General features: G+C 41.4%; 1 protein-coding gene and 1 long non-coding RNA gene across 4 annotated transcripts in view; both read right to left on the bottom strand.

Annotated features, from left to right (window-relative positions):
• Window positions 1-1001: 1001 nt before the first annotated feature.
• LOC129347378 (uncharacterized) lies at window positions 1002-4861 on the bottom strand. Its single transcript, XR_008599457.1, has 3 exons — window positions 4572-4861; window positions 2147-2272; window positions 1002-1047 (listed from the first exon to the last, which is right to left on the bottom strand). It is a non-coding gene; the product is annotated as an uncharacterized LOC129347378 (long non-coding RNA).
• A 2232-nt stretch (window positions 4862-7093) lies between these two features.
• rab11fip3 (RAB11 family interacting protein 3 (class II)) overlaps window positions 7094-23949 on the bottom strand; it is a 32158-nt gene continuing 15302 nt past the window's right edge. Inside the window, exons 1-12 of one of the 3 annotated variants that reach the window (XM_023287067.3) lie at window positions 23721-23923; window positions 22500-22672; window positions 17629-17829; window positions 15357-15494; window positions 14278-14313; window positions 14045-14138; window positions 13592-13836; window positions 11979-12060; window positions 11674-11811; window positions 11302-11457; window positions 11022-11162; window positions 7094-10917 (exon numbers count right to left, since the gene is read on the bottom strand). In XM_023287067.3, coding sequence (XP_023142835.1) covers window positions 10804-10917; window positions 11022-11162; window positions 11302-11457; window positions 11674-11811; window positions 11979-12060; window positions 13592-13836; window positions 14045-14138; window positions 14278-14313; window positions 15357-15494; window positions 17629-17829; window positions 22500-22672; window positions 23721-23783 — 1581 coding nt within the window. In that variant the 5' untranslated portion in view covers window positions 23784-23923 and the 3' untranslated portion in view covers window positions 7094-10803. Of the gene's footprint in view, window positions 10918-11021; window positions 11163-11301; window positions 11458-11673; window positions 11812-11978; window positions 12061-13591; window positions 13837-14044; window positions 14139-14277; window positions 14314-15356; window positions 15495-17628; window positions 17830-22499; window positions 22673-23720; window positions 23924-23949 lie in introns of those variants that run through there. The other 2 variants (XM_023287065.3, XM_023287066.3) reach the window with 2 other exon arrangements.

The raw sequence follows: 23949 nt of genomic DNA, 5'->3' as shown, positions 1-23949 counted from the left end.
CTCAGAAACAAACCTCACATGATTCAGATCTCCACTCACACCTTTTATTTGTCGTTTGGTTGCGCCAGTACTAATTGATAGCATCATTTAAGCAAAGTTAGAGCAACATCTTGTAGGACAGGTGGTGTAGAGGTAAGTTTTTTGCCTCCCTGGTACCTTAGTACCTTTATTATCTTCACTTCCTTAATACTTTTGTGTACCATCATTTACGAAAACTAACAGCTACACCCAGTAGGAAGGATAGTGCAGTGGTAAGTTATCTGCCTCTCATCCAGGAGGTCCTTGGTTGGAATCCAGCTCAAGGCTCTTTTTACACTTTGGCTGCATGACAACCTCTTGCAACCATCATTACAACAAACTCCACCAAGGACCTTGTGTGACAGATAGCTCACACAGAGGGTGTGTGTCTGTCATGTGGACGGTCATGGTTCGAATCCCTGCTGGGAACCTTGTGGAGGGTGATAGTGGAGTGGAAAGGTTGTGGTCTGTGGTGTGGAGTGTCACTGGACTGGACTGGACTTCAAGGAAGGATCCTGGGAAAAAGGAAAACAAGGAGATTTACCCATAAGCAAGGCACGAAGGCACGAAGGCACGAAGGCACGAAGGCACGAAGGCACGAAGGCACGAAGGCACGAAGGCACGAAGGCACGAAGGCACGAAGGCACGAAGGCACGAAGGCACGAAGGCACGAAGGCACGAAGGCACGAAGGCACGAAGGCACGAAGGCACGAAGGCACGAAGGCACGAAGGCACGAAGGCACGAAGGCACGAAGGCACGAAGGCACGAAGGCACGAAGGCACGAAGGCACGAAGGCACGAAGGCACGAAGGCACGAAGGCACGAAGGCACGAAGGCACGAAGGCACGAAGGCACGAAGGCACGAAGGCACGAAGGCACGAAGGCACGAAGGCACGAAGGCACGAAGGCACGAAGGCACGAAGGCACGAAGGCACGAAGGCACGAAGGCACGAAGGCACGAAGGCACGAAGGCAGATTTTTGGCAAATTTTGCCCTTTTCTTCTATTCGTCAAGGCGGTGACATCAACACTGAAAGAAAAAAAAACAATCCACAAAATCAAAAAAAGAAGATAATCTACCTACAACTTTTAAAGAACACGCTAAAAAACACAATACTAAAAAGTCACACTCTTCTCCTCATCACTCATTTTTACATTTTAACACAATTTCAAAGCCACACAAATCACATTCTTCATGTCAAATCACTTCTCTTCACTACAAATGGGAGAGAACAGCAAACAAATAAAATACAACTTATGGCTTAAATATCTTCAAAATCTCTTTGCTATTCCTCTACATTCAAATTCCTCAACACCACTCAACAATCACCTGCAGGATCTCTTACTTCTTTCTTAGCTCTGACAAAACATCTTCAAGACTCTGAGAAGACAACTCATTTTCAACACATTTGCTGCTTCGTCTAAGTGTCCACACACATCTCCAGTCATCCACAGGCCTCACCACTGATCAGCTGCACAAACTTACATGTTAAACTTCTCCAAAGATAAAATACAGGCCCTTCTGTCTGATCACAACTTTTACTGGTGGCTCATATTTCAAGTTCATTTCCTTGCAAAGTCTTTATTTTGGATTAAAGTGGGATCTGTGACCAGGCAGATCACTTGTTTATTCTTAGCATTTGGATTTCACTGACATTCCTGTCATGTAGAAAAATAGAAATATCTTTGCATTGATTCAGCTAAACTAACTGCAGACACTGAGAGGCGTAAAGTTCAACAAATGCTGTTTTTATTTACTTCACTGGTGACATCAGTAGATGCTTGCAGTGAAACCACCACTGCAAATATTTATGCATTAAAGTATCACAACTGAAAACTCCCTACAAACGTCCACTTCTAACACCACAAACATTGTCCAGAGGAAATGATATTAGCTGAACATAAAAACATGTAAAACAGCTCTGATGCTTTCATCCTGAGCTCCACTCAAACATTTCACTGTGCAGCAGCTCAGCAGTTTGTTTAAGAAAAGCATTTAGGTTCAATCTGTGAAGCCCAAAACCCACCAGCTTTGAAAAATGACACCATTTACCAGAGTCACAAACTGTAAAAACAGAAGGAATTGTTGGATTTTCTATGTGAATGTGTCGCCTCTCTAGTTAACTCACCCGGTTACGTCTCCATCCTGACGCTGCTCTGCTGGACCGGAGCTTCTGGACCAGCCGGGTGGACCTTCCTTCACAGATCTTCCCGGTGGGAGTGATTCTGAGTCGGCCTTGGTTGACTGCAAACTCCTTAAAATGGACACATGAGAGGAAATCGTGGACAAATCGATACAACAGCTTGTTCGGTTTGTCCTGTTCTTAAATGGGTAGAAAACTGCTGAGAGCTCTCAGTTCAATTCAATTTTCAATTCAATTTTATTTATATAGCGCCAATTACAGTCAAATTGTCTCGAGACGCTTTACAGAACCCATATGCCTGACCCCCAGAGCAAGCCAAAAGGCGACAGTGGCAAGGAAAACACCCTTTTAACAGGGAAAAAAACCTCGAGCAGAACCCGGCTCTAATGTGGGGGGAACCATCTGCCTGCTGGCCGGGCGGGTTGAGAGGGACAGAAGAGGTAGAAAGGTAGAGATAGAGGGGTAGAGGTAGAGATAGAGGGGTAGAGATAGAGAGGTGGGGGGTGGGACACAAGGACCATAAAACACAGCCACACATCTGAAGCATCCAGCATCCAGCTCTGGGACCAGGGACACTCGGAGAAAGGACACAGAAAGAAACAGAGTGAATGTAATGCAATAATGGTATATGTAGTAAATACATAGGTAGTTAGAGAAGGGCTCAGTGCATCAAGAGAGGTTCCCCAGCAGTCTAGGCCTATAGCAGCATAACTAGGGGCAGAACTAAGGGACGTCAAGAGGGGAAGTCAGTTGTGCAAATGAAAACACAAGCATACCCCGTCAGGGTCCCCCAGTCAGCCCTAACTATAAGCTTTGTCGAAAAGGAAGGTTTTAAGCCTGGTCTTAAAAATAGAGAGGGTGTCCGCCTCCCGAACCCAAACTGGGAGCTGGTTCCACAGGAGAGGCGCCTGATAACTGAAGGCTCTGCCTCCCATTCTACTTTTAGAGATTCTAGGAACAACAAGTAAGCCTGCAGTCTGAGAGCGAAGAGTTCTGCTAGGATAATATGGTACTATCAGGTCTTTAAGATATGATGGAGATTGGTTGTTAAGAGCTTTATATGTCAGAAGAAGGATTTTGAATTCTATTCTAGATTTAACAGGAAGCCAATGAAGAGAATCCAATATAGGAGAAATATGATCTCTCTTGCTAACTCCCGTCAGTACTCTGGCTGCAGCATTTTGGATCAGCTGTAGATGTTTCAGAGAGCTATTGGGACAACCTGATAATAAGGAATTACAGTAGTCAAGCCTAGAAGTAACAAATGCATGGACTAGTTTTTCTGCATCACTCTGAGACAGGATGTTCCTGATTTTCACAGTATTTCTCAGGTGGAAAAAGGAAGCCCTACAGATTTGTTTTATGTGCGAGTTAAAGGACATGTCCTGGTCAAAGATAACACCGAGGTTCCTCACAGTAGTACTGGAGGCCAATGTAATGCCATCCAGAGTAGCTATATGCTTTGAAAGCAATTCTCTAAGATGTTTGGGGCCAAATACAATGACTTCAGTCTTGTCTGAATTTAGTAGTAAGAAATTATAGGTCATCCAGGTCTTTATGTCCTTAAGACAATCTTGCAGTCTAGCTAGCTGATTAGTTTCATTTGGCTTCATAGATAAATACAATTGAGTGTCGTCAGCATAACAATGGAAATTAATACAGTGCTTCCTAATAATGTTGCCTAAGGGAAGCATGTATAATGTGAACAGTATTGGTCCTAAGACAGAACCCTGAGGAACTCCATGATTAACCCTAGTATGCTCAGAAGAGTCATTGTTGACATGCACAAACTGGAACCTGTCTGATAAGTAGGATTTAAACCAGTCCAGTGCTGTCCCTTTAATGCCAATAGAATGTTCTAGTCGCTGTAATAAAAGTTTGTGGTCGATTGTATCGAATGCTGCACTAAGGTCCAATAAAATAAGTATAGAGACCAGTCCATTATCTGACGCTATGAGAAGGTCATTAGTAACTTTCACCAGAGCTGTTTCTGTGCTATGATGCACTCTGAAGCCTGACTGAAACTCTTCAAACAAGCTATTCCTTTGTAAATGTTCACATAATTGATTTGCAACTGTTCTTTCCAGAATTTTGGAGAGAAATGGGAGGTTGGAAACTGGTCTATAGTTGGCTAAAACATCTGGATCTAGAGTGGGCTTTTTAAGTAAAGGTTTGATTACAGCAACCTTAAAAGCCTGTGGTACATAACCTGTTACTAGAGAGAGATTAATCAGATCTAACATTGAGGAATCAGCTCTGACAGAGTGTTGCTCTGACTCCATGTGTGACTGAGGCTGGAGTGAACAGAGCTGCTGATGCTCAGATGCAGCTTCTTATTAGCACAACAACAGACGCTGCGTTCACTACGTCTGTGGGTGTGGAGCTGATAAAGAGGATCTTCACCACTGACCTGAGCTGCTGCCACACGGTGAGACGTCCAACAGAGTCACTGAGCAGCTGATGATGAAGAAGATGAAGGCTTCAGGAGGAGGTGGAGGAGGAGAAGCTGCAGGGCCACATGAGACACTGAAGAGACAAACCAGAAATGATTCACACACTAGACATGAAGAAAAGAAAACATCAGAGAGTGTAAAATACAAGAATGAGTCCTGAACATCACAGGCGTAACCCGTAGAGCTACATGACCACACATGTTCTGGTCTTGAAAACGTGTATTAATCCAATAGAAAGTCTAGGGGTAGGGTTAGGGTTGGAGAGGAAGGTCCTTACAGTTGTAATGAAAAAAATAGGGTAATTAATATTACACATAAATATTTTTAATGTTAATACTAAGCAGCCGAATATTCTGAGAAATTAATCCAGTGGTTTTTCCTTCAGCCGTTGTAGATCTAGATAACCTAAAGGTACAGTGCAACCACAACGGCTGAAGGAAAAACCCCAACTTTATTCTAAGAATTTTTTGGCTAGTGTGACTTAATATTAAATTATGAAAAAATGTATAATTTTATATCCATGTTTTTGGTACATTGCTACTGTCAGGACCTTCCTCTGTAACCCGAACCCTACCCCTAGACTTTCTATTGGATTGATACACCTTTGCTGACAGCCAACATGCGTGATCATATAGCTCTGCGGGTTAAGCCACTGATGCATGTAGGTGGTCCTCAATGCTGAGGCCCTGGTTCGATTCCCGCTTGCAACCCTGTGCTATATTAGTTGTTCTCATTCTTATTTCTACCCCATTGTCTGGCTGTCTCTCACTACGCCTATCCATCAATTAACTGCAAAAGACTACAACACTTATTTACAAATTTCCTGTTTATTTATTAAATACAATTCTTTAATTTCTTACATCTTTTTTCCCCCCATACTTTATAAAAGTTTAATTGTCTTAACTTTTTCCCATTTATTTAATTGCTTCTTTTTTATGTATTTTCTTTCTGTAATCTTCTTCTTCTTTCTAGAATTTAACACCAACCTTCAATTTTGGGTCATTTTTAGACATTTTGAAAAGCTATCAACTCAAACAGGGTAACACCGACAGATATGAAATTCAGCCAGGATGTACTCCAGGCATGGGTGATCAAAAGTTATCAAAATGCTCCACAAAAGTCTGAGGGCGTGGCCATGGCAGGCTCCCAAACTTTGATGCTTCGACATGACACATCAACTGCTGTGTAACTGCCCTAAACATACTCTAATCTGCCTCAAACTTTACATGTATGATCAGAGTCCAGCCCTGATGACATTCACATGCTGAAATACAGCCACAGTCATAACGCCACCTGGTGGATAGAAGGAAAAGCTCTATAACTAGCCTGGACATGGTCCGATCTGCCTGAAATGTTATATGTGTCATCAGAGTGCGGACGTGATCACATCCATAGGCCAATATACACTCTCGGTCGCAGCGCCACCTGGTGGACGTGCGTGGATTCGACGACGAGCATGGATGCGAGGACCCGTCCAACGCTGCTTGCAGCTTTAATTTGTCTTGTTTTTGTTTTTTGTCTTTTTCTGTCTGACTTTTGTCATGTGTCATGTTTTTGTCTTTTTGTTTCTTTTTTGTCCAGCTGATGTTTTTTATCTCATTTTTGCCATTTTGTTTCTCACATTTGTCATTTTTTTGTCTTGTTTGTGTCCATTTTTTTGGTTGCTTTATAACTTCAAATTTTTTGCCTTTTATTGTTTCGTGTGGTATGTCTCATTTTTTGTCATTTTGTTTCTCACTTTTTGTCGTTATGCGTCTCATTTTTGTAATATTGTCTTGTTTTTTCTTTTTAAAAGTAAAATACTGTATCGTTCAGTTCCAGATAGCTGTGACTAAATGTTTCGGGCTTTTGTAGACACTCTGATCTGTAAGTTGCAATGTGTAAATGAGAAACTGAGGCATAATATTGCTGAAATTGAATTTATTTTTTTAACAAATTTCAGTTTGTTCATAATGTTTTGTAAAAAAAAGATAATTCCTGAAATATGGACATCTTCCGAATGCACTTTTTTGCACTAAAACAAAGGAAAAATTTGGAGTTGTCGTTATTTATAGGTTATTATGCTGTGATTTTGCTGCTCCGGCCCACTTGAGATCAAATTGGGCTGATTGTGGCCCCTGAACTAAAATGAGTTTAACACCCCTGCTGTATTCTGTGACTAGTGATGGACAAAAGAGCCATAAATTAAAACTACAAACCAGAGGAACACTTCTGATTCTGTGAAATATTTCAGTGATCAGTACAATGACAGACCTGGTGTCTACACATGGAGCTTCAGTATCTGTAAGAAAAAGTAGTGCCCGACACATTAGAACATTACATGTAATCTGCAGTGATTTACTATGATGCTTGTTGCAGTGAAGGATGCGAGTTTTCTTCTTCCAAATTAATTCTGTTAATACGAGTTTCTGTTATAAACTCTGGTTCCAGACACAGTACATGCAAACACACACATAAAGAAACGACAACCAAACACAGGTTCTTTTATTCCATTTATTTTTCTAATCTTACTTTCACTGCTTACCTTTAAATTTTCTCTTTTTACAATGACTGAAATTATATTTCCCCAGTAACAATTAGGATTGGATCATTTTGGGGATCTTCAAAAATAATATACAGCTGTAACCAATACTGTTATAATTTATACATTTATCTTTGAAAATAGGAATAAATTTAAGTTTTACAGTTTCTCTTTTCTACAATATTCTCTTTTTAATCTTCCCATGTCACGTAATGGCAAGCCATGCACTACTTCAGTAGTGATGTTTGTGCCTTGAGCAAACTTTCTTTGGACACTGGAAGTGAGCGTGAGAGGAAAAGAAAAGAATAAAGTCCACAAAAATGACAATTCATATTTACAGTTTAGGTTTCATCAATATAATTTAACAAACTGACAGTCAGGTGGTCAGTGCTTTTCCCAGGGCTCAATATCAGGTTAGTATAGAGGCAAAGTTTGAGACACAGAGGCACAGTGTTTAGACTAGCAGGCCAGTTCTTATTCTTTCTTCCAGGACAAGCTGTTGATTTGTGATTTGTAAGAAGAGGCAAATGTTACCAAAAAGTGGGATCACGAACCCTGATAGATAAAGTGATCAGTCCAGACATCTATCTTTGGTCATTTTAAAAACAGGTGTTAAAATGGAGAAATTAGATCCGGTTAAAGTGCAAACGTTTTATCAGCTCTGTGGTCTCACTGTCTAATCATACTGTTGCCAATCCTCAAACTATCTGTCAGAAACAGACGATAAAATATGAATCGAGGAGAGAATTAAGTGTAGTAAAAGCCCGCCGGTGTCATCCTGTTACCGCTGTTTAGCATAAATGATTCATTGTTAAAGAGAAATAAATCTGCTGGGAAAACCTCCAGTCACACTAAAAGGCAAAAAGCTGAACTCAGCAAGCCTGGATATGAGGTTTCAGGTGTCATTACGAGGTCTCACAACCTACAACTCCACTGACGGATGTTATAGCGTATGATTTGTCAGTCAAATAAGTGAATCAGAAATATACAATAAGAAATCTGTGTTTCCATGCAGTACCTGACTCCATCTGGGAAGACAACAGCAGAAACTGCGCACTCTGCCATATCTAAATCACTACCCCGAAGAGGTCGAAGCAACATCAGCGTTATTGGAAGAGTGCACAGACCTCAACAAACGACCAGGTCACATTCAAGCTTTTTGCGCACGACGGCGACTCACCCCAAAAGACGATATAGCTTTTTGTTTAAAAACTTTCCCTTAAATCAATAAATTCTCCCACAAATTCATCCGCTGCAAATTAAATTTCCCCTCGTGAATTCAAAAATGTACAAACATATTTTCAGCAGAACAGATCACGGAGTTGAGTCGAATAAATATCTGCATGTGATTTAAAACGAGAGAAAACGAAAAAAAAATAATCCAACAGATACTGTACACGCTACATGCTAGAGAAGAATACAGGCAGCTGTCTCTCAGCATAAGACGAGAAAAAGAAATGCTCCTTTCTTTTCCCACTATAAAAATACCTAGAATCTAGAGTGAGTGTAGAAAAAATTTTACATGTACAAGTCATTTACATCCAAGGCCATTTTTTCTGCGGAGTGGCAGGTGAAGAAGAGCAGTGAGATTTGGAGGTGAACTGGGTGAAAAATAGGAATTCTTCTGAGGATATGGGTGCAGAACGCCATGCTGTTTGGACAAAAATAACCTCCCCAACTCCGGCGATAGAAATCCATCGAGATGCCTGGCGTGTAAATCCAATGCAAATGTCCATTATCCAGGTCGAAAAGAAACGTCCAGAAGTATTGAAAGATGGCTGCACAGTACCGATTAAGCACACAATCAGTCCATACGTCTTCTTGCTGTACTTGTGATTTACAGCAAAAAGCAGAAATTGCTTCAGCAGAGGAAATACAGAGCAGTTCTTTATAAATCTGCCCTCCACCAATGTCCACTTTCTTGCCAAGCATTATTGCTACCAAGGTCTGCCATGACTCCTCAATGATATATGCAGATCAGGTCAAGATACAACTGGCAGACAGCCGGCGAGAAGCTCATCTGAACTCCTGATGACTGAAAAAATACAGTATGCAAATGAGAATTCAACTAATCTTTAGACATGGCTGCAGTATATTCAGTTGAGTTCTTCAATAAATCCAATTAAATATGTATTGTATTAACATGGTGCTTTTTTTCTTCATAAATGGGACGTCTGCAGTCCACACCAGTCCCAACACTGCTGGTATGTCTGTAGTTACAATCCCACATTTTATCATCAAACAGGCTTCGATATGATCTTCATTTATGATTTGATCCCTTCACAATAAACATTTTTTTCTATCAACAAAAACAATAATGAAATCAAAACGTAGTGCAAAAATACAACCATTTGATTCTTCACATACAAGCTGTTAAATGTCAGCGTTTCAGTCAACATTTTTACTGACAATAAATCACTTGTGCAGAAAAAAGAACCCAAAATGTTGGAGAAGCTTCCCTACAACTTTCACTCAGCAAGAGAACACTGGAGTCAGGTGGGTTGTACTGTGAAAAAAAATAAAACTACAACTTCCAGGATCACTCGTCTGTTTCCCTTCAAGCTTAATTCAAGTGTTTGGAGAGTTTACAGTCAGTATGAGCCGTTATTTCATTATCCAGTCAATAATTTAAGTTGGAGTTATGTAATGCTTGTGCCAGGGAATGATGGGAAATGTAGTGTCTTTTCCACTTGAGGCCTCCAGCCCACCTGAGCTCCAGGACCCTGTTTCATTGTAAAAATAAACGATGAAGCAAATTATAAACCGCGCAGTTCCCTCATTTGGGACATCGAAGCTCACACTGTGTCGCTCTTGTCACTCCTCCTAGTTTCACCCACCTTCTTCAAAACCTTAAGAGCAAAAGATGAATGTGGAACACCTCACACAAACAGCACACACAAACGAAACCCTCCAGGCGTTTCTCATCTGCAGCCCGGTAGAAATGTCCCTCGCTCGGGTTCACTGGAAAGACAGCTGAACTTGGTTAAAGGACAGAACACACGGGGCTTGGCAGGCGGCACAGCAAGCTCTAAAAATGTTAAAGACTACTTCCCTCCTGACCAGAGCTTCATGCGGCTTTGTGATTAAAACACGATTCAGCGCGGTGCAGGAGATCTCAGCCCACATACCAGCAGTAAGACTAGACCGACTGAACTGAGGCATGTATGGTATATGCATCGTTAATGAATACTTTGATCACCTTTCATTTAAGGCCTTTAGGTATAAATTGTCTGATCGTTTTTTAGCTCAATCAAACGTTGACACTTTTGTTTTTGGGAAGGGACGGGAAAATATTCTACTCTTTATGATACTGACCAAAACATTTACACATTCACTCACTCAACAGGGGAGACTCAGGTCCCTCTAGCCAAATACATGGAAGTCACCAGAACCCAAGTGTTTTCAGGAAGGCAAACACATACGCTCACAAATAAGCACAGACTCGAGGGATATCCAACTAAAAAAACAGCTTATTTTTCACTGACAGCCATGGACTTCTTAGAAATCTTCAATTTTTCTGTTTCTGGGGAGGAGTTGAGTACGTCGTTTTTTTTCCTACCAAAATGAATATTTTTACATCCTCTCTTGGTAGTTTTCTTATCACTATGTCTCGAATATATTTTACAGCCTGTGGTGTCACTGGAAGTCGCTCTCCGGCTGTATGGTGTCTATTTGACCTCTAGGATGGAGGGGTTGGACTCCATGATGGCCACAATGATTTTGTCGATGTAGTCCTGGAGTCTGTAGTTGATCTCCTCCTGTTTGTGAATAGCCTCCATCAGCTAGAAGCAGAGAAACAGAAGTCAGTGGGTTCAAGTGATAACAAAGTCACAGAATGAAAATTTAATTGATCCAATGGCAAAGCTTTCTTGTGTCCTAAACCTACCTCTGCGCGAGACACAGAGTTGATCTCAGCTGCCAGGGAGTCAGAGAAGGAGGCCGACATTAAATTCTTGGCTCCCTGGATGCTCAGGTTGATAATCTGGCCGTTTAATTCGTCGTTCTGCTCCTTCAGAGTACGGTTGTCCTTAAGAGGTAAAGCCAAATGTCATGTGAGGTTACAGTCGAGATGCTATTTCGTTCATTCATCTCACAACAGCTAGAACAATACAGCACACATCCAAGTACGAGAAAAAAGTGAGGAGAATTCAGAACGGGCTCGCTACCTGTTTGAGTCGTTTGATCTCCTGCTCTAACTCGGCTTCACGTGTGCGGGTCTGATACTCCTGTAACCCTGCACCAGGCGTGCGTCCTCTCTTTGCTTCAGCTTCCAACTTGTACAGCTGTAGGTGCTCCAGTTGTTTACGCAGGTCTTCAATCAGCTGTAACAGAAACAGATCAAGTGACATCAGAAAGGCATCAGTCAGAACATGAAAGGTGCAGAGCAAAAAGATTAGATTCTTTCAAGTAATGTATAATTTAGCCCGGGATGGCTAACAAATGGCAGTGATGTTGTCTAACTCAGTGCTTTATTGTAATATTTTGTACACAGACTGCTTGCGTTTTTTGTGTTTTGTACATAAACAGATCAGTCCCACCTCCTGAGTGCACTCCTTCTCCTTTTGGCTCTGGTGGCGCTCATGGCTCAGCTTGTCAGCCATCTTCCTGCGGGACTCCGTCTCGTCCTGAAGCCTGTCGGTCATTGACTCGGTCTCATCCTGCAGCTTCCTCTTCTCCTAAAGACACAAACCAAAAAAATTAAGGTTGATAAGAAGTGTTTGAAACAAGTGAAAACAGGAGGAGAAACGCACTAAGAGGTGAAATGTATGGGTCGAGATAAAACTGTGGCAGAAGCACAAACAGGCAAAAGATAAACCAGGAGATGTGATAACATTGCTCTCACCTCTTCTAGCCTCTCGATGTTTGCTCGAAGACAAGGAACACATGACCTCAGCTCACTGTTCTCCTCATCCAGCTGCTGCAGCCTGACAAACGAACATAAGCAAATATATATAACAGCTGACACATCTGCACTGTGATACTTAGCAATGCTCTAACACAGAAAAACAGCTCAACTTTCAATTACTGCCAGATGGTGGCAGTGTAGAGCCATGATTCTTCCAACAAACAACATGGCAATTACTGGCATCACAGGAACCGATTTGTTTTCACAACACCATTAAATCAACAGATACAACAGACACAATAACAGGTACAGCCAAAATATAATTAGAGAACCACACGCTGAGTGGTTTTGTGGTTAATGTGCAATTAAATCATCACAATGAAGTAGTGGAGGAAGTATTTATATTGTTTACTTAGGCTAAAGCAGTTACGAAGGGGCGTAAAAATATTCCTTTACAAGTAAAAATTCTACATGAAAAATCCTACTTAAGGAAAAAATACATAAGGATTAGCAGCAAATGTAGCTAAAGTATTCATGTAAAGTACTGGTTTGGTCTGATATACTTTACGGACATATTTTCTGCATATGGCATCATTAGATTATTATCAGCATCAGCGTGTCAATCACATGTTGTAAATGCTGCAGGGTTGAACTACTTTATATCTAGTTACGCAGGGACAGCAGATACATCTGAGGGAACATGAGATGGGAGACGAAAGAAGGAAAAAGTTCTGAGACACACATCTGTTTAGTTTTTCCTCATTTCTCAAAATTAAAACATGTGAGACGCTTAGAGGGAAAAATAACTATTTGGTGGAGCCGTTTACAACTCAGACATCTGAAATGTAACCAGGACTACACACTGCTTTTTGTAAGACATCACAATCCAAAAAATGTTGGTAACTACTGATTTAATCTGTAACAATGCATTGTAATTTAAAAACCTATTGTGTGATCCATTATGCAACAGCTTTATCTGAAAAGTAACTAGGGCTGGATCCGAATATCCGAATATTTGGTCGTTACGGTGGTATCCGAATATTTATTTTCAGATCTGAATATTCGGATCTGAATACCCCATACCCCATACCCCATACCCCATACCCCATACCCCCCCCCCCCCCCCCCCCCCCCCCCCCCCAGCGGACGTTACGATCTGGTCTGAATATTCGTCATTCATTGGGGCCGAATATCCGGAGCCCAGAAATTGCTATTCGGGCCAGCCCTAAAAGTAACTGAAGTTGTTCAAATAAATGTAGCAGAAAACTAACTATATTTCGTTGTGAAATGCAACAGAATCAAAGTTTCGAGTATTGTGTGACAATTGTAGAAAGTTACTACTTGCGCAATGTACTTCCCACCAAAGTATCATAAACTTCTATACAGCAGATATTTGCGGTTTGCAGGCACTTTATATTGATCAAAATAATAACCTCAGGGATAAACATTTATTTAATCAATCAGGTAGCATGTGCAAATCTTAGAGATTATAAATCAATGTTTTGTCTAGTAAATAATTAAATTTTGACCATTCGTGCAGTCATGATACTCTTTTTTTTTTTTTTTGATATGATACTCTTAACATTCTGAGTTTTCCCTGATCTGCTCACCTGGCCTGCATGTTTTCTAGCTCCAGCCCCCTCTCTCTCTCCAGCTTGGACATGGCCTCCTTGTGACGACGAGTCTCCTGCTGTAGCTGTTCATCAGCGTAGAGCTCCTGCTCCTTCAGCTGCTCCTCCAAAGCGTTGGCCCGGTGCACCAGCTGAAGGTTCTCCTGGCGCAGTCGTGCATGCTGCTCTCCTGACGCTTCAGACTCCTTCTCCAGCTCTGCCACTCGACGCTCAAGGAGGAGCACCTGGAGAAAGAAAGTTTTGTTAGAATAAATCGCCTGTGACATATTAGCAATATACTGATGTATCTAACTGCAAGTAAGAAATGTTCCTCCTTCTTTTAACTGCTGTAACAGACGAAAACTGTGGCAGCTCACAGGTGCGAACAGATGTGTAAGCAGCGGGATGTGAAGGAAAGTGTTTCAGAAAAAGATTTTCAGCCAACTTTGTCACCTTGTCTGTGATGTCGTTATCAGCGAGCTCCAGGATGTCCCGCGTTAAGTCGCTCATGGTGTCCAGAGTCATCGAGCTGTTCTGGAGGAGGTGTCTGCACGTGAAGAGGACAAACATAACTCTCTGGAATACGTTTCAATTTGTTTCCAAACACGTCTATTATAATACTCATATATCTACTGCTGGAAATATGAGCCCTCGCTTCATGAAATCAGAGCCACCGTTTAGCTTACCTTGCGACTTTCTTGCTGGACAGCCTCTTGCCAGCACTGAATGGGGAGACACAACAACAGGAAAAATGTTCAGGAAGAGAAAAAGATAGGGGAAAGAAAAACTATCTCCCTGTTTTCCTCCTATCCCCCTCCCTCATCCCTCTCTCTACTAGTAGAGAAGCCCCACAAAAAAAAGCATGTTAAGGTGGACCTTTGCCAATGAAGTTCTGGATTTATTGACACTAAAGCTACAAAATGTTCTCACACCACGGCAATCTAACACATACTGCTGATGTTGGATTGGTTTTGCTTCACAGATAACCATTGACCTGTGACAGTTTTACACAAACTTTAAAAGAAAATCTAAAATAACAGATTACAAATTTGGTGAAAAGAATGACTAAGTTCTACATTGTGTAGAAAAATCAGGTTGGTATGATTGGTAAACAGATCAAATGAGCTTTCAGAGTTAATTTTCTGTAATACAGCTACTGGTTTCTAATCCAGGATCAGCAAGTCTGTTCTGATAAAAAGCAGGCTCTCTGAAAGTTTTACTCGACTACCAGAAAGCATACTGCAGTGACTCAAATAAAGCATGAAGGCAATGCCATGAAGAACAAAAAACACAGAAATTCACACCACTCACCTGTGATACCAGGGATTATTTCTACAGCATCGTTCACATGAACTTTGCATGTACAATCATATTATGATGCTTGTTTTCAGATGAGCAAACTGTTCTGAGTGAGTGACAAATCATAATATATGCAGATGGCAACAATGGGATGGGATTGGTTGCCACTGTCTATAAAGTGCAATGTAACCACTGACGTCAATAAATGCTGTGCTCTAACACTGCAACTAAAACCACAAAAAGAGGGTGCAGATGAGGAGAGATTAGGAACAGTGTGAAGTTTAAAACAGACCCACACAATATACCATAATATGTGTGCATGTACCTTCCAACAAAACACCATGTGGTTGCTAGTCCAACTCAGCATGCACACATTATGAGAACATGCGTGATACTGCGTCTAATTAGCACTGCAAGCACACTCACACAGCTGACAAGTCAGAGGAGGTTGTGAATCATGTGTTACCTAGTCATCTCTAGGAAATTGAGACGAGTGGAGAGGTCCTCGAGACGACTTATTTGTTTGTGACACTGGCTACAGAAAAAGTCCAGCGCCTCCTCCCTGAGGAAGCTCTGAAAGCAGTCAGGGAGAGAAGCGGGTGCACTGGAAAGAGGAAAACAGTGAGGAAGAGGAGGAGGAGGAGGAGGTGGTGAGTGACGGACAAGAAGAGGGGTGCATTCAGGTGGGACAGGACACCCCTGGGGTGACGGAGGTATCAGTGAAATCCACAGGAGAGATTGAAAGTGTGAGTGCTACGGTGGGAAGGAGATGTGAAACAGACTGCAGTGATTGTAGTGATCTGTATTCTGGGTGGTGCAAAGAAACAAAACATTTGTCGGATAAAGAATGTGTTAATCTCTCTTTAGTCCTGATAGGAGTTTCTTCCTGCTGCCAAACACTCCTGACTATTCAACCATGGCACCTTTGCGGTGAGCTCAGAAGACGTACATTTCAACCAGTTAAACACAGAGTTGTTTATGTCATTGTTGGGAGTCTGTACGCTCTCTACACCTCACCTCTACCAGCTGACTCTTCGTTCAGGGAGGTCAGAGTTATGCAACAAACTGGCACATGTTCCTGCTTATGTAGGCAGTTACGCGACAGACTGACAGTCACTTGACGGCCTTATACACCGTCATACTGAGCCATTTTCTCAGTGCGAGTGTGAGGGAACACTTTGTTAAATGATGCCTACAGGGATGTGCGTTTGTGTGGAACAGAAGTAACTCAGCAGTGTGCGCACATGTACTCAAAGTGTTGTTATATGTAGATAGCTAAATGTGGGGGTGTGCGTAGGCAGCACTGCTACATGCGCCAACAATGTGCACGACTGGCTCAAAACACAGTGACGCATTCACACTGAGTGGGTGAAGTTTGTGGGATGCAGTTATTTTTTGTGTGTACAATTTTTCTGCCTAACCACCGAGCAGATTTCTGCCAACTTCTATGGGAAATAATGATTCACAAACGGTTTCTCTCATTTTGAAAATATTATATAATGGCTTTTAAATAATTAGTGACTTAAGCAATTTTTAAAAATGTTCCTCAACTCCTTTTCAAAAGTATCTAACCTCCACATTTTATGGCACAGCTTACATATGTGAAGCATTCAGGTTAATATCAAACAACTGTAATATATAGAGAGAAATAGTTCTAATGACGTTAGCCTGATGACTTCTAATGTTATCAATGACTTCTACAAAGCATTAGGAATTAACGGTGAGGTTGTGCTACAAGACTTTAATAGTGGTACACCAGCTTACTTCCACATTGTCAGTGGGCTACAAAAACTGGGCAGTTAGCTGTTAAGAGCTTCCTGGCAAAGGCAAATCATGGAAATATCACCCAAGTGGGAATTACGCACTATCCGGCTTAGTCTCTGATGAAAAAAAAGAAAAAAAAGAAGAGGAAGGGGGAGGAAGAAAATGAGTAGGAAAAGACTACAATAGGAACTCAACACTCAACATGAATGGTGCCATAAATTGGAGAGTGCAAAGGTGTTCGTGTTCGACTCTATTTTTGTTTTCAATGGACACTTTACACAGCTAGACTCAACCTTTATCTGTGCTTCAGCAGCCCAGAGGCAAAGCCTCGTTAAGATGTCTGAACTCAGCGCAACAAAACATCCACTTCTGTCTGTCTCAGCACACTTGGCACAGATGCCACTTCTGAGACATTCAGACTGAAAAACATTTACTCAGACTAATAAGCATCATCCAACACAAGCTACTAAAAACGAGCATAGCATTTAGCCATACAGCCACAATTTCTATGTCTTTGCAGAAGTGAAAGGAAGCCTGAAGGGTTGAAATTTGCATTCAGTCCATCTTATCTTGCCCTTGGCTACAAAAGGAGGCAGACAAGGGTGGGAAGGACGTCTCCAGATAGATCTTATCAAAGCTTAACCTCAGAGTCTTTGTTGAAAGAGAAACATTTTCACGGAAGAATGTAAAGAGATACATCCAGGCTTGGGCAGTGTTACTGAGAATGCAAGTGTCACCCATCTTATCAGAAAAGCTGATAACAAGAAAGTTGTGACCTCACAGCCTGGTGTAATATCAAAATTCACATCAGCTCAGTAACTTTTGTTCTATTTTTTAAAAAATGTTCTAATCCCTCAGAATTTGGGCATAAAATATCAAAAGTTTTAATATGTTTTTTTGTTGAAATTAGATAAAATTTGGCCCTAACATTTAGACAGTCTGGGCTTAGATGTGTAAGGAAGACAAGCTCATACCTGGGAGAGAGCAGTGATGACCCATTGACCTGCTCAGGGGGCTGTGTGAGAGGTGAGTCACCCTCCCCCTCTGGCCCTTCCACGCTGGTCTCTAGAAGCAGCTCTGAGGTATTACTTTCCCCAAAGTCCTCAAAGTGTTCCTCCTCCCCACCGATGACAGTGACCAGGGAGTGGTTATGGAGCTCAGAGTTCAGAGAAAACCTGAGGGACACATAAGAATGTGCATCTGTTACTGAGTGTGCTCAAGTACATATACAACCACAGCATAGTTTCAGTCAAGTCCAAGTCAAGAATAGAAGAAAAGTGTCAGGTAAAAAACAAACATTCAGCTGTTTATATTACCATCAATTTAAGACACCATAATATCAGCAAAACTAACAAGAACTTAAAAACTGGAACTGACTACATCTTACTGTAAATCCCAAAAAGTACAATTAATCTTTTCCCTGAAAGAGCGGCAGTCTGGACAAGTTCGATCGTTGCCTTCAAAGGTAATCTGTTAATTCACATTAATCCTAAAGGCTACGTTGGGTGAAACAACATGTCTTGTGCCTTGCGGCTAATGCAAAACCATGATGGCAACACCAGAGACACGTGAGAGGAGCCTTTGTGGGATCTGATGTGGGCCAAGCTCAAAGAAAGGTCTGAGACTTTGGCTCTCAGACTGGCTGGTTATCTGCGGCAAGTGAAAAAAACAGGAGGGTGTGAAGTCTTTCCTGTAAAATTTGACAGAGTTAGACTTTCAGTAAAGAAACTCCTTGATCTTCTTTTAACAGGAAAGCTAGAAAGGTAGCCTTTCCTGTCGTCCAACAGGATGCGTTAGATATCTTGAGCACACACAGGATAAGGATGTCTAAATCAGCAGAAAAGCTTGCTTTCCCAGCGTATGATGACATAGCTCGTTTTGCTCATTTACAGCAATAATGCCACTGAGTTGTCTGGCTCAAAGCTAAAACATCACCTTAATTTAAAGTATGAAACTTAAAATAATCCAAATAATCTACTGTTAAAAACACTTAACTATTCAGTTTCAGCAAAACCCAGGAAAAACACATTACACTGACCTGGTTAAATACTGACACAACCGATTTTACAGCCACTTACCCTTTACTCAGGCTCTTACTACTTGGCCCCATATTGAGGTCCCTCGCACAGAGGGATGGTGAAGAGAGAGAACGCATCTTTGAACGCCCTCCACTGCCCTGGCGCGAAAGCCTCGGAGCAACTGGAGTTAAAACCCCCGACAACCAGAGTGGAATCCTGAATTTCACAGTTTGCACCAATTTAAAATAAAACCACAACTCTCCAGTTTGGAGAAAACAAAAGGGTCTGGCCTTTGGAAATGGCCGAGTCAGTGGTCCCAACGAGCTGCCGATCTCCACTGCCACGTAACGGACGTTGCATCGTCTGTGCCACCACAAAGACTTGAAGCTGTACTAGTAAGGGTCGACTGTGAGTGGCCTAATCAGATTTGAGGCTAAGCAACGGCCAACAGACAGTCCTGCTGACTGTCCGAGGGCCAAATGTGTGTTGGGACACAGGGAAAGAACAGAGAGGGGAGGGGGGAGGCTAATCCTGTTAAGATTCTTAATCCCCAGTTCAGTACATATACCCCATACTTAATACCTCTTTGGCTGCAGCCTATAGCTAGGGTTAACTCAGCTAACCAGACTGTGTGGTCTCAGTTTACATACTGTTCATTTGGTTTCATTTTATCAGTCTTAACTGTAAGTTGATGATATTTTTGGACTTGGAAGCTCCATTGAAAGATTTGGAAAAACTTTGTGTACACATCTGTGTTTGGAATGAAAATGTTGCCCATATTTTTGATATGATCTAATCTCAATTTGGGGTGGTCAGGGCACATACCACATGAGCATCAAGACCCTGGTTTGATTTCCAGCTGGCTGGACTATTTGCTGCATGTTGTTCTCTACTATCCCCACATTTCCTGTTTCTCTCCACTGTAGTGTTGTAGTGGTCTCGTCTTGGAATTGGCCGCATTTTTACTCATTCTTTTCTCAGCCTCAGACAAAAAGGGGCTAGATTATATTTCGGGAAGTCCAATCAAGACCACAACTGTGCAGATATCACAAAATTGCCTGTGGATAGTCTAATCTATTAGTTTACATAAGTTTTGTGAATGGATGTAACCTTTGCGTTCCAAATGCAACTTGATTTATTTCTGATTTGAAGTTTTTGCCATTCTTCTTTACACTCACTCCAAGGATAAATTCATGCTTCCATATACGTGCACAAACGTAGACTTTGAAAGTAGACTGTGCAAGCGGTTGCGTTCACACTACAATAGGTCTGCGTTGGTCTCATTTTCCCTTATATCAAACAAGAAAAACACAAGGCGCAATTTTTACAGGAACTTTTCAGAGATTGGGCTGTATCACCATGTCGAGTACAGTGAATGGATAAAGCACAAGATTTCTGGAGAATTTAGAACTTCCCACTGTGTTTGAGCTCCTTCGCTGGAAAGCATGTACAAATTAAAGCACCTCTACAGTTGTGTATCGACTACTGTGTATACACAAAAAAAACATGAATGGGCTTTACAAAGGGAATGCAGGAGACAGGAGGAGAAGCTGTGTCTGTCTAGGAGGAAATGTCAGAAAATTCTAAACTGCAAAGAGCTCAGCTGCAAAACTATATACAAAAGAAAACACAACAGTCTATAAATTTTGCATTGCAATGCTTAGTGAGATGGCTGGGGCAATGTAAAACTTTTATCTGTATTTATGAAGGAAACAAAGAATTTAAGCGTAAATTAGCTAGACAGCCAACATTATGAATCCATCTCTGCAGAAAAACTCTCCAAAAATCTACTTACACTTCACCCAAGCAGATTAAGTAATATTAGCTATTCATATTAGCCATGTGTATTGGGTATGTTTCATGGAACTAGTTTTTAGTGATGCACACGTTATCATTCACTGTGTCAGGCAGTGTGGGACTCACACAGGTCTGGTCTTGACTTGGTGTCAACCCAGCAAAGTCTTGATTAATTACAGTACACTCTGGTTTTGGGCCTGACTTGGTCTTGGTTAAGGTGGTCTTGACAATAATATTACTCCACTGTCTCTATCGAATAAAACACCATGTAAATAATTAATCCATTCATAGACTTTCATTATAAAAAAAAATCAAGAAAGAGCAACTTTGATTTCCGTTAAGCTGGTGATTACTGAGTTTTCAGTAATCACACTGATGAAACAGGAGATTATAACGGTCATAGAGTAATACAGTTTAAGAGTTAGATTCCAGTCATCAGTAGATTTAGCATTGCAATGGTATGAGTGAGTAGTGGGGGACAAAACCGATTAGCTCTCGCCAATGAAAGGAAAAAAAGGAAAACAACAAAAAAAAAAAGGAAAAAAAACAGCTAACTCAACACTTCCTGGAATTCAAGGCTCACTCATGGAATGGGAAGTCCAAACACATCCATGTCAGGCAGACCACTCCAATCCGTCATCAAGCCGGACAGACAGGTCGCACAGTCAGCAGATACAGCCGCAGCGCTCTGCACTTCCTCTCTTGTGTTTGCCCTAAAAACTGTGTCAACATTGACGCGCGGACATATAAATCTCCTCTGCAGCAGCTACCTGTCCAGACCGGTCTTTTTTAATGGAGGGAAATTCAAACTTTTAAAACTTCTCTATTTTAATGACAACTAAAATAAATCACTCTTTGAACTAAAGACACTAATTCAGTAATGTGATTTGTTGTTGACTTAAAGATTGTGTGACATGTGGATTGACAGCTGTGTGTCAGTATCATTCAGATCACTTGCAACAGATCTGGGACACAGTCAGAGTCAGCAAAGAGGACAGCCTTTGCTGTTTTGTCTACTTTGAGTGGGCTGTGGTGGGGTTGAAAGGGACTGTGGTAAGTGAACACTTTCCACTGCACAAAGCAGATATACTAACCTCTATTAAACTTTAACAAAAGAAAAAAAAAACAACTAAGGAATAATCTCATCTAATTTGGGTCAAAAGAGCATAACATAGTGGCAGTGACAATAAATGAACCACAAATAGTTTCCTCAAAACTCATCAGGTTGAGCAAGTCTTGCAAATCCAGAAAACGTCTCATTTACTGATATTCTTAACAGCTTATGCCATAACCTGAGAGTTCAGGGAAGACGAGAAGCTCTCAGTGTCTTTTCATTGAATATAAAAATGAATCCACATCTACCATGAGTATAGAATGGTGGAAGGGTGTTCTGTGCTCAAGGTTTCTTGTGCTTACATTGTTCAGATTCAAGTTATCTCTGAACGAGCTTTCCGGTTCAGCTGCACAGAAAACACTAACATTCAACAGTGTCCCTGTGATGGTACATGGTGTAAGAGTACATCGGGAGTGGAGCTTAACAGGCAATTGAGGAAAAAGTCGAGGATACCAAATACAGAAGAAAAGTAAGATACAGTACTTTTGACTGCCTTTCTAAACACTGGTGTATCCGGGGGAAGACAATATGGTGGTGGCAGTCCATGGCCGGAGTTTAATCTGCCTGTCTGGTGACCCAAATAGAACCCAAGTGATCCAGTGTTGGCACGCAAAACTGGTAAGTCCTGCAATCAGTGTGAAAGGTAAGTTCAGGGCAGCTCGAGGGCTAACCCTTGGCTGGAGATTTAACACACATTTTTGGTCAATTCAGAAACCAGCAGTGCTTACAAACAGTATTTTAATGCTGATCCGGCTTTCATAACAAGTGGATTACGACTGATGATGTATGACAGAGGTCATTCAGGGTTAGACCCAGCCTTCTCTGCATCACAGACCGGATATATTGACTGTCTACATCCAGGAAATTAGAGCAGATTGGCAAAATTGAACATGGTTAGGCTGAAGTTTATACTGACCTATTTCCTCCATCTTCAGGGTCGTGCAGCGTCGCCTCGATGCCGCTGTCAGTCTCCACATCCTCATGCATCTCAGGTGGTACGAGGACCCCCGTGTCTTCATCAGTGAAGGTCTCACACTCACTGTAAGTGCTCTCGGAGCCCAGGTATGCACTGTCTGTCACCTCATTTTGCTGCAGTAACAGAAACAGAAACTAATGATATTGTCATATTTCAATCACTGTTTTCATGTTGTTTTCCACTGTTTGTGCCCCCTTATTCTGTTAGGGCTTAATAGCAAGAATGATTTATGTCAAGATGCTTAACTTCTAATATCTGACCAACTGTATTTCTATGAGCGACATGGTTTTAGTTGCAGGGCCAAACACCACAGCACCACTGTGGGAACATTTTGGTTTCAGGCCAAATGAAAAAGGAGAGTCCAATACCTTCGAAGAGGCAATTTTGCTGGATTTGCAGCAAAAAGGTGGCAGTTCAAGGCCGTAATACCACTAATCTAAAACTAAAAGAGTAATAAAATGAACAAGAAAAGACAATCAAATTGTTAATTTGCAAGTATGTGCACAACAATTAATCATCAACTTAATTTTATTATGTGACAACCTGACAGCTCAATACTGTATATATAACATTTAATTTATTGGTGCAAAATGAAATAATGCAATACAAAGTACTCATGCTGTTACCATCATTATAGATATTATTGAGACTAATGTTGCTGACCACCTGTACCACTTTGAGCACTGTGTATAGAATTTAAATGACTGCATCGGGTGTTTTTAAAATCAGTATCTTTTTTTTTCCATTCATGTGAAGCCCACAGAGGACAACAAACCTATGGGTTGATCAAAGAGTCTGAAAAAGCAGGCATTTCAAAGATGGTCCATACTGAATCTTCATGTGTATCCAGCAGGTACTAACGCCAATTACAGCAACGACCAAACAAATCTTGGAGCATAAACAGACTTCAGAGACACTCTGCTGCGTTTCAGATGCTAGTTCCAAGCAAACCCTGCTGCATCAACACGTCTAAGCAACAAGTTCAAACAGAATGAGCATGCTTACGGCTTTCCAAACAACAAAAAACAAATGCTAAACACTGATTTGTGCAAAAACTGAACCTCTGAAGCTATCAGCAACTAGAGGCACATTAACAGGTATCAAAGCTGTAAAGCAGCAATAAATGCACGACAGCTGAGTCACATTGGAAAGAAAACGTACCAGTCTACATGAAGTGTCAGGAGAAGCAGGACCCAGAGGGATATCCACCATGCCCAAAACCATTTTTTCAGCCCAGTTTCACTGACAGGATAGCTGGCCTGCCATGAATCCCTCTGATAACTCCTACGTACGCTTCCTCACATTTACTCCCATAGAGAGTGAAAGAGCGAGTATGTTGGAAAAAATGGAAAACACTGTTACACCTCGTTCCCCTCCACCGGGTGGTCAG

Source organism: Amphiprion ocellaris, chromosome 18, assembly GCF_022539595.1.
Source record: "Amphiprion ocellaris isolate individual 3 ecotype Okinawa chromosome 18, ASM2253959v1, whole genome shotgun sequence".
NCBI lineage: Eukaryota > Metazoa > Chordata > Actinopteri > Pomacentridae > Amphiprion > Amphiprion ocellaris.
Note: the sequence above shows the minus strand (reverse complement) of the source record. Positions and strands in the feature narration are given on the sequence as shown.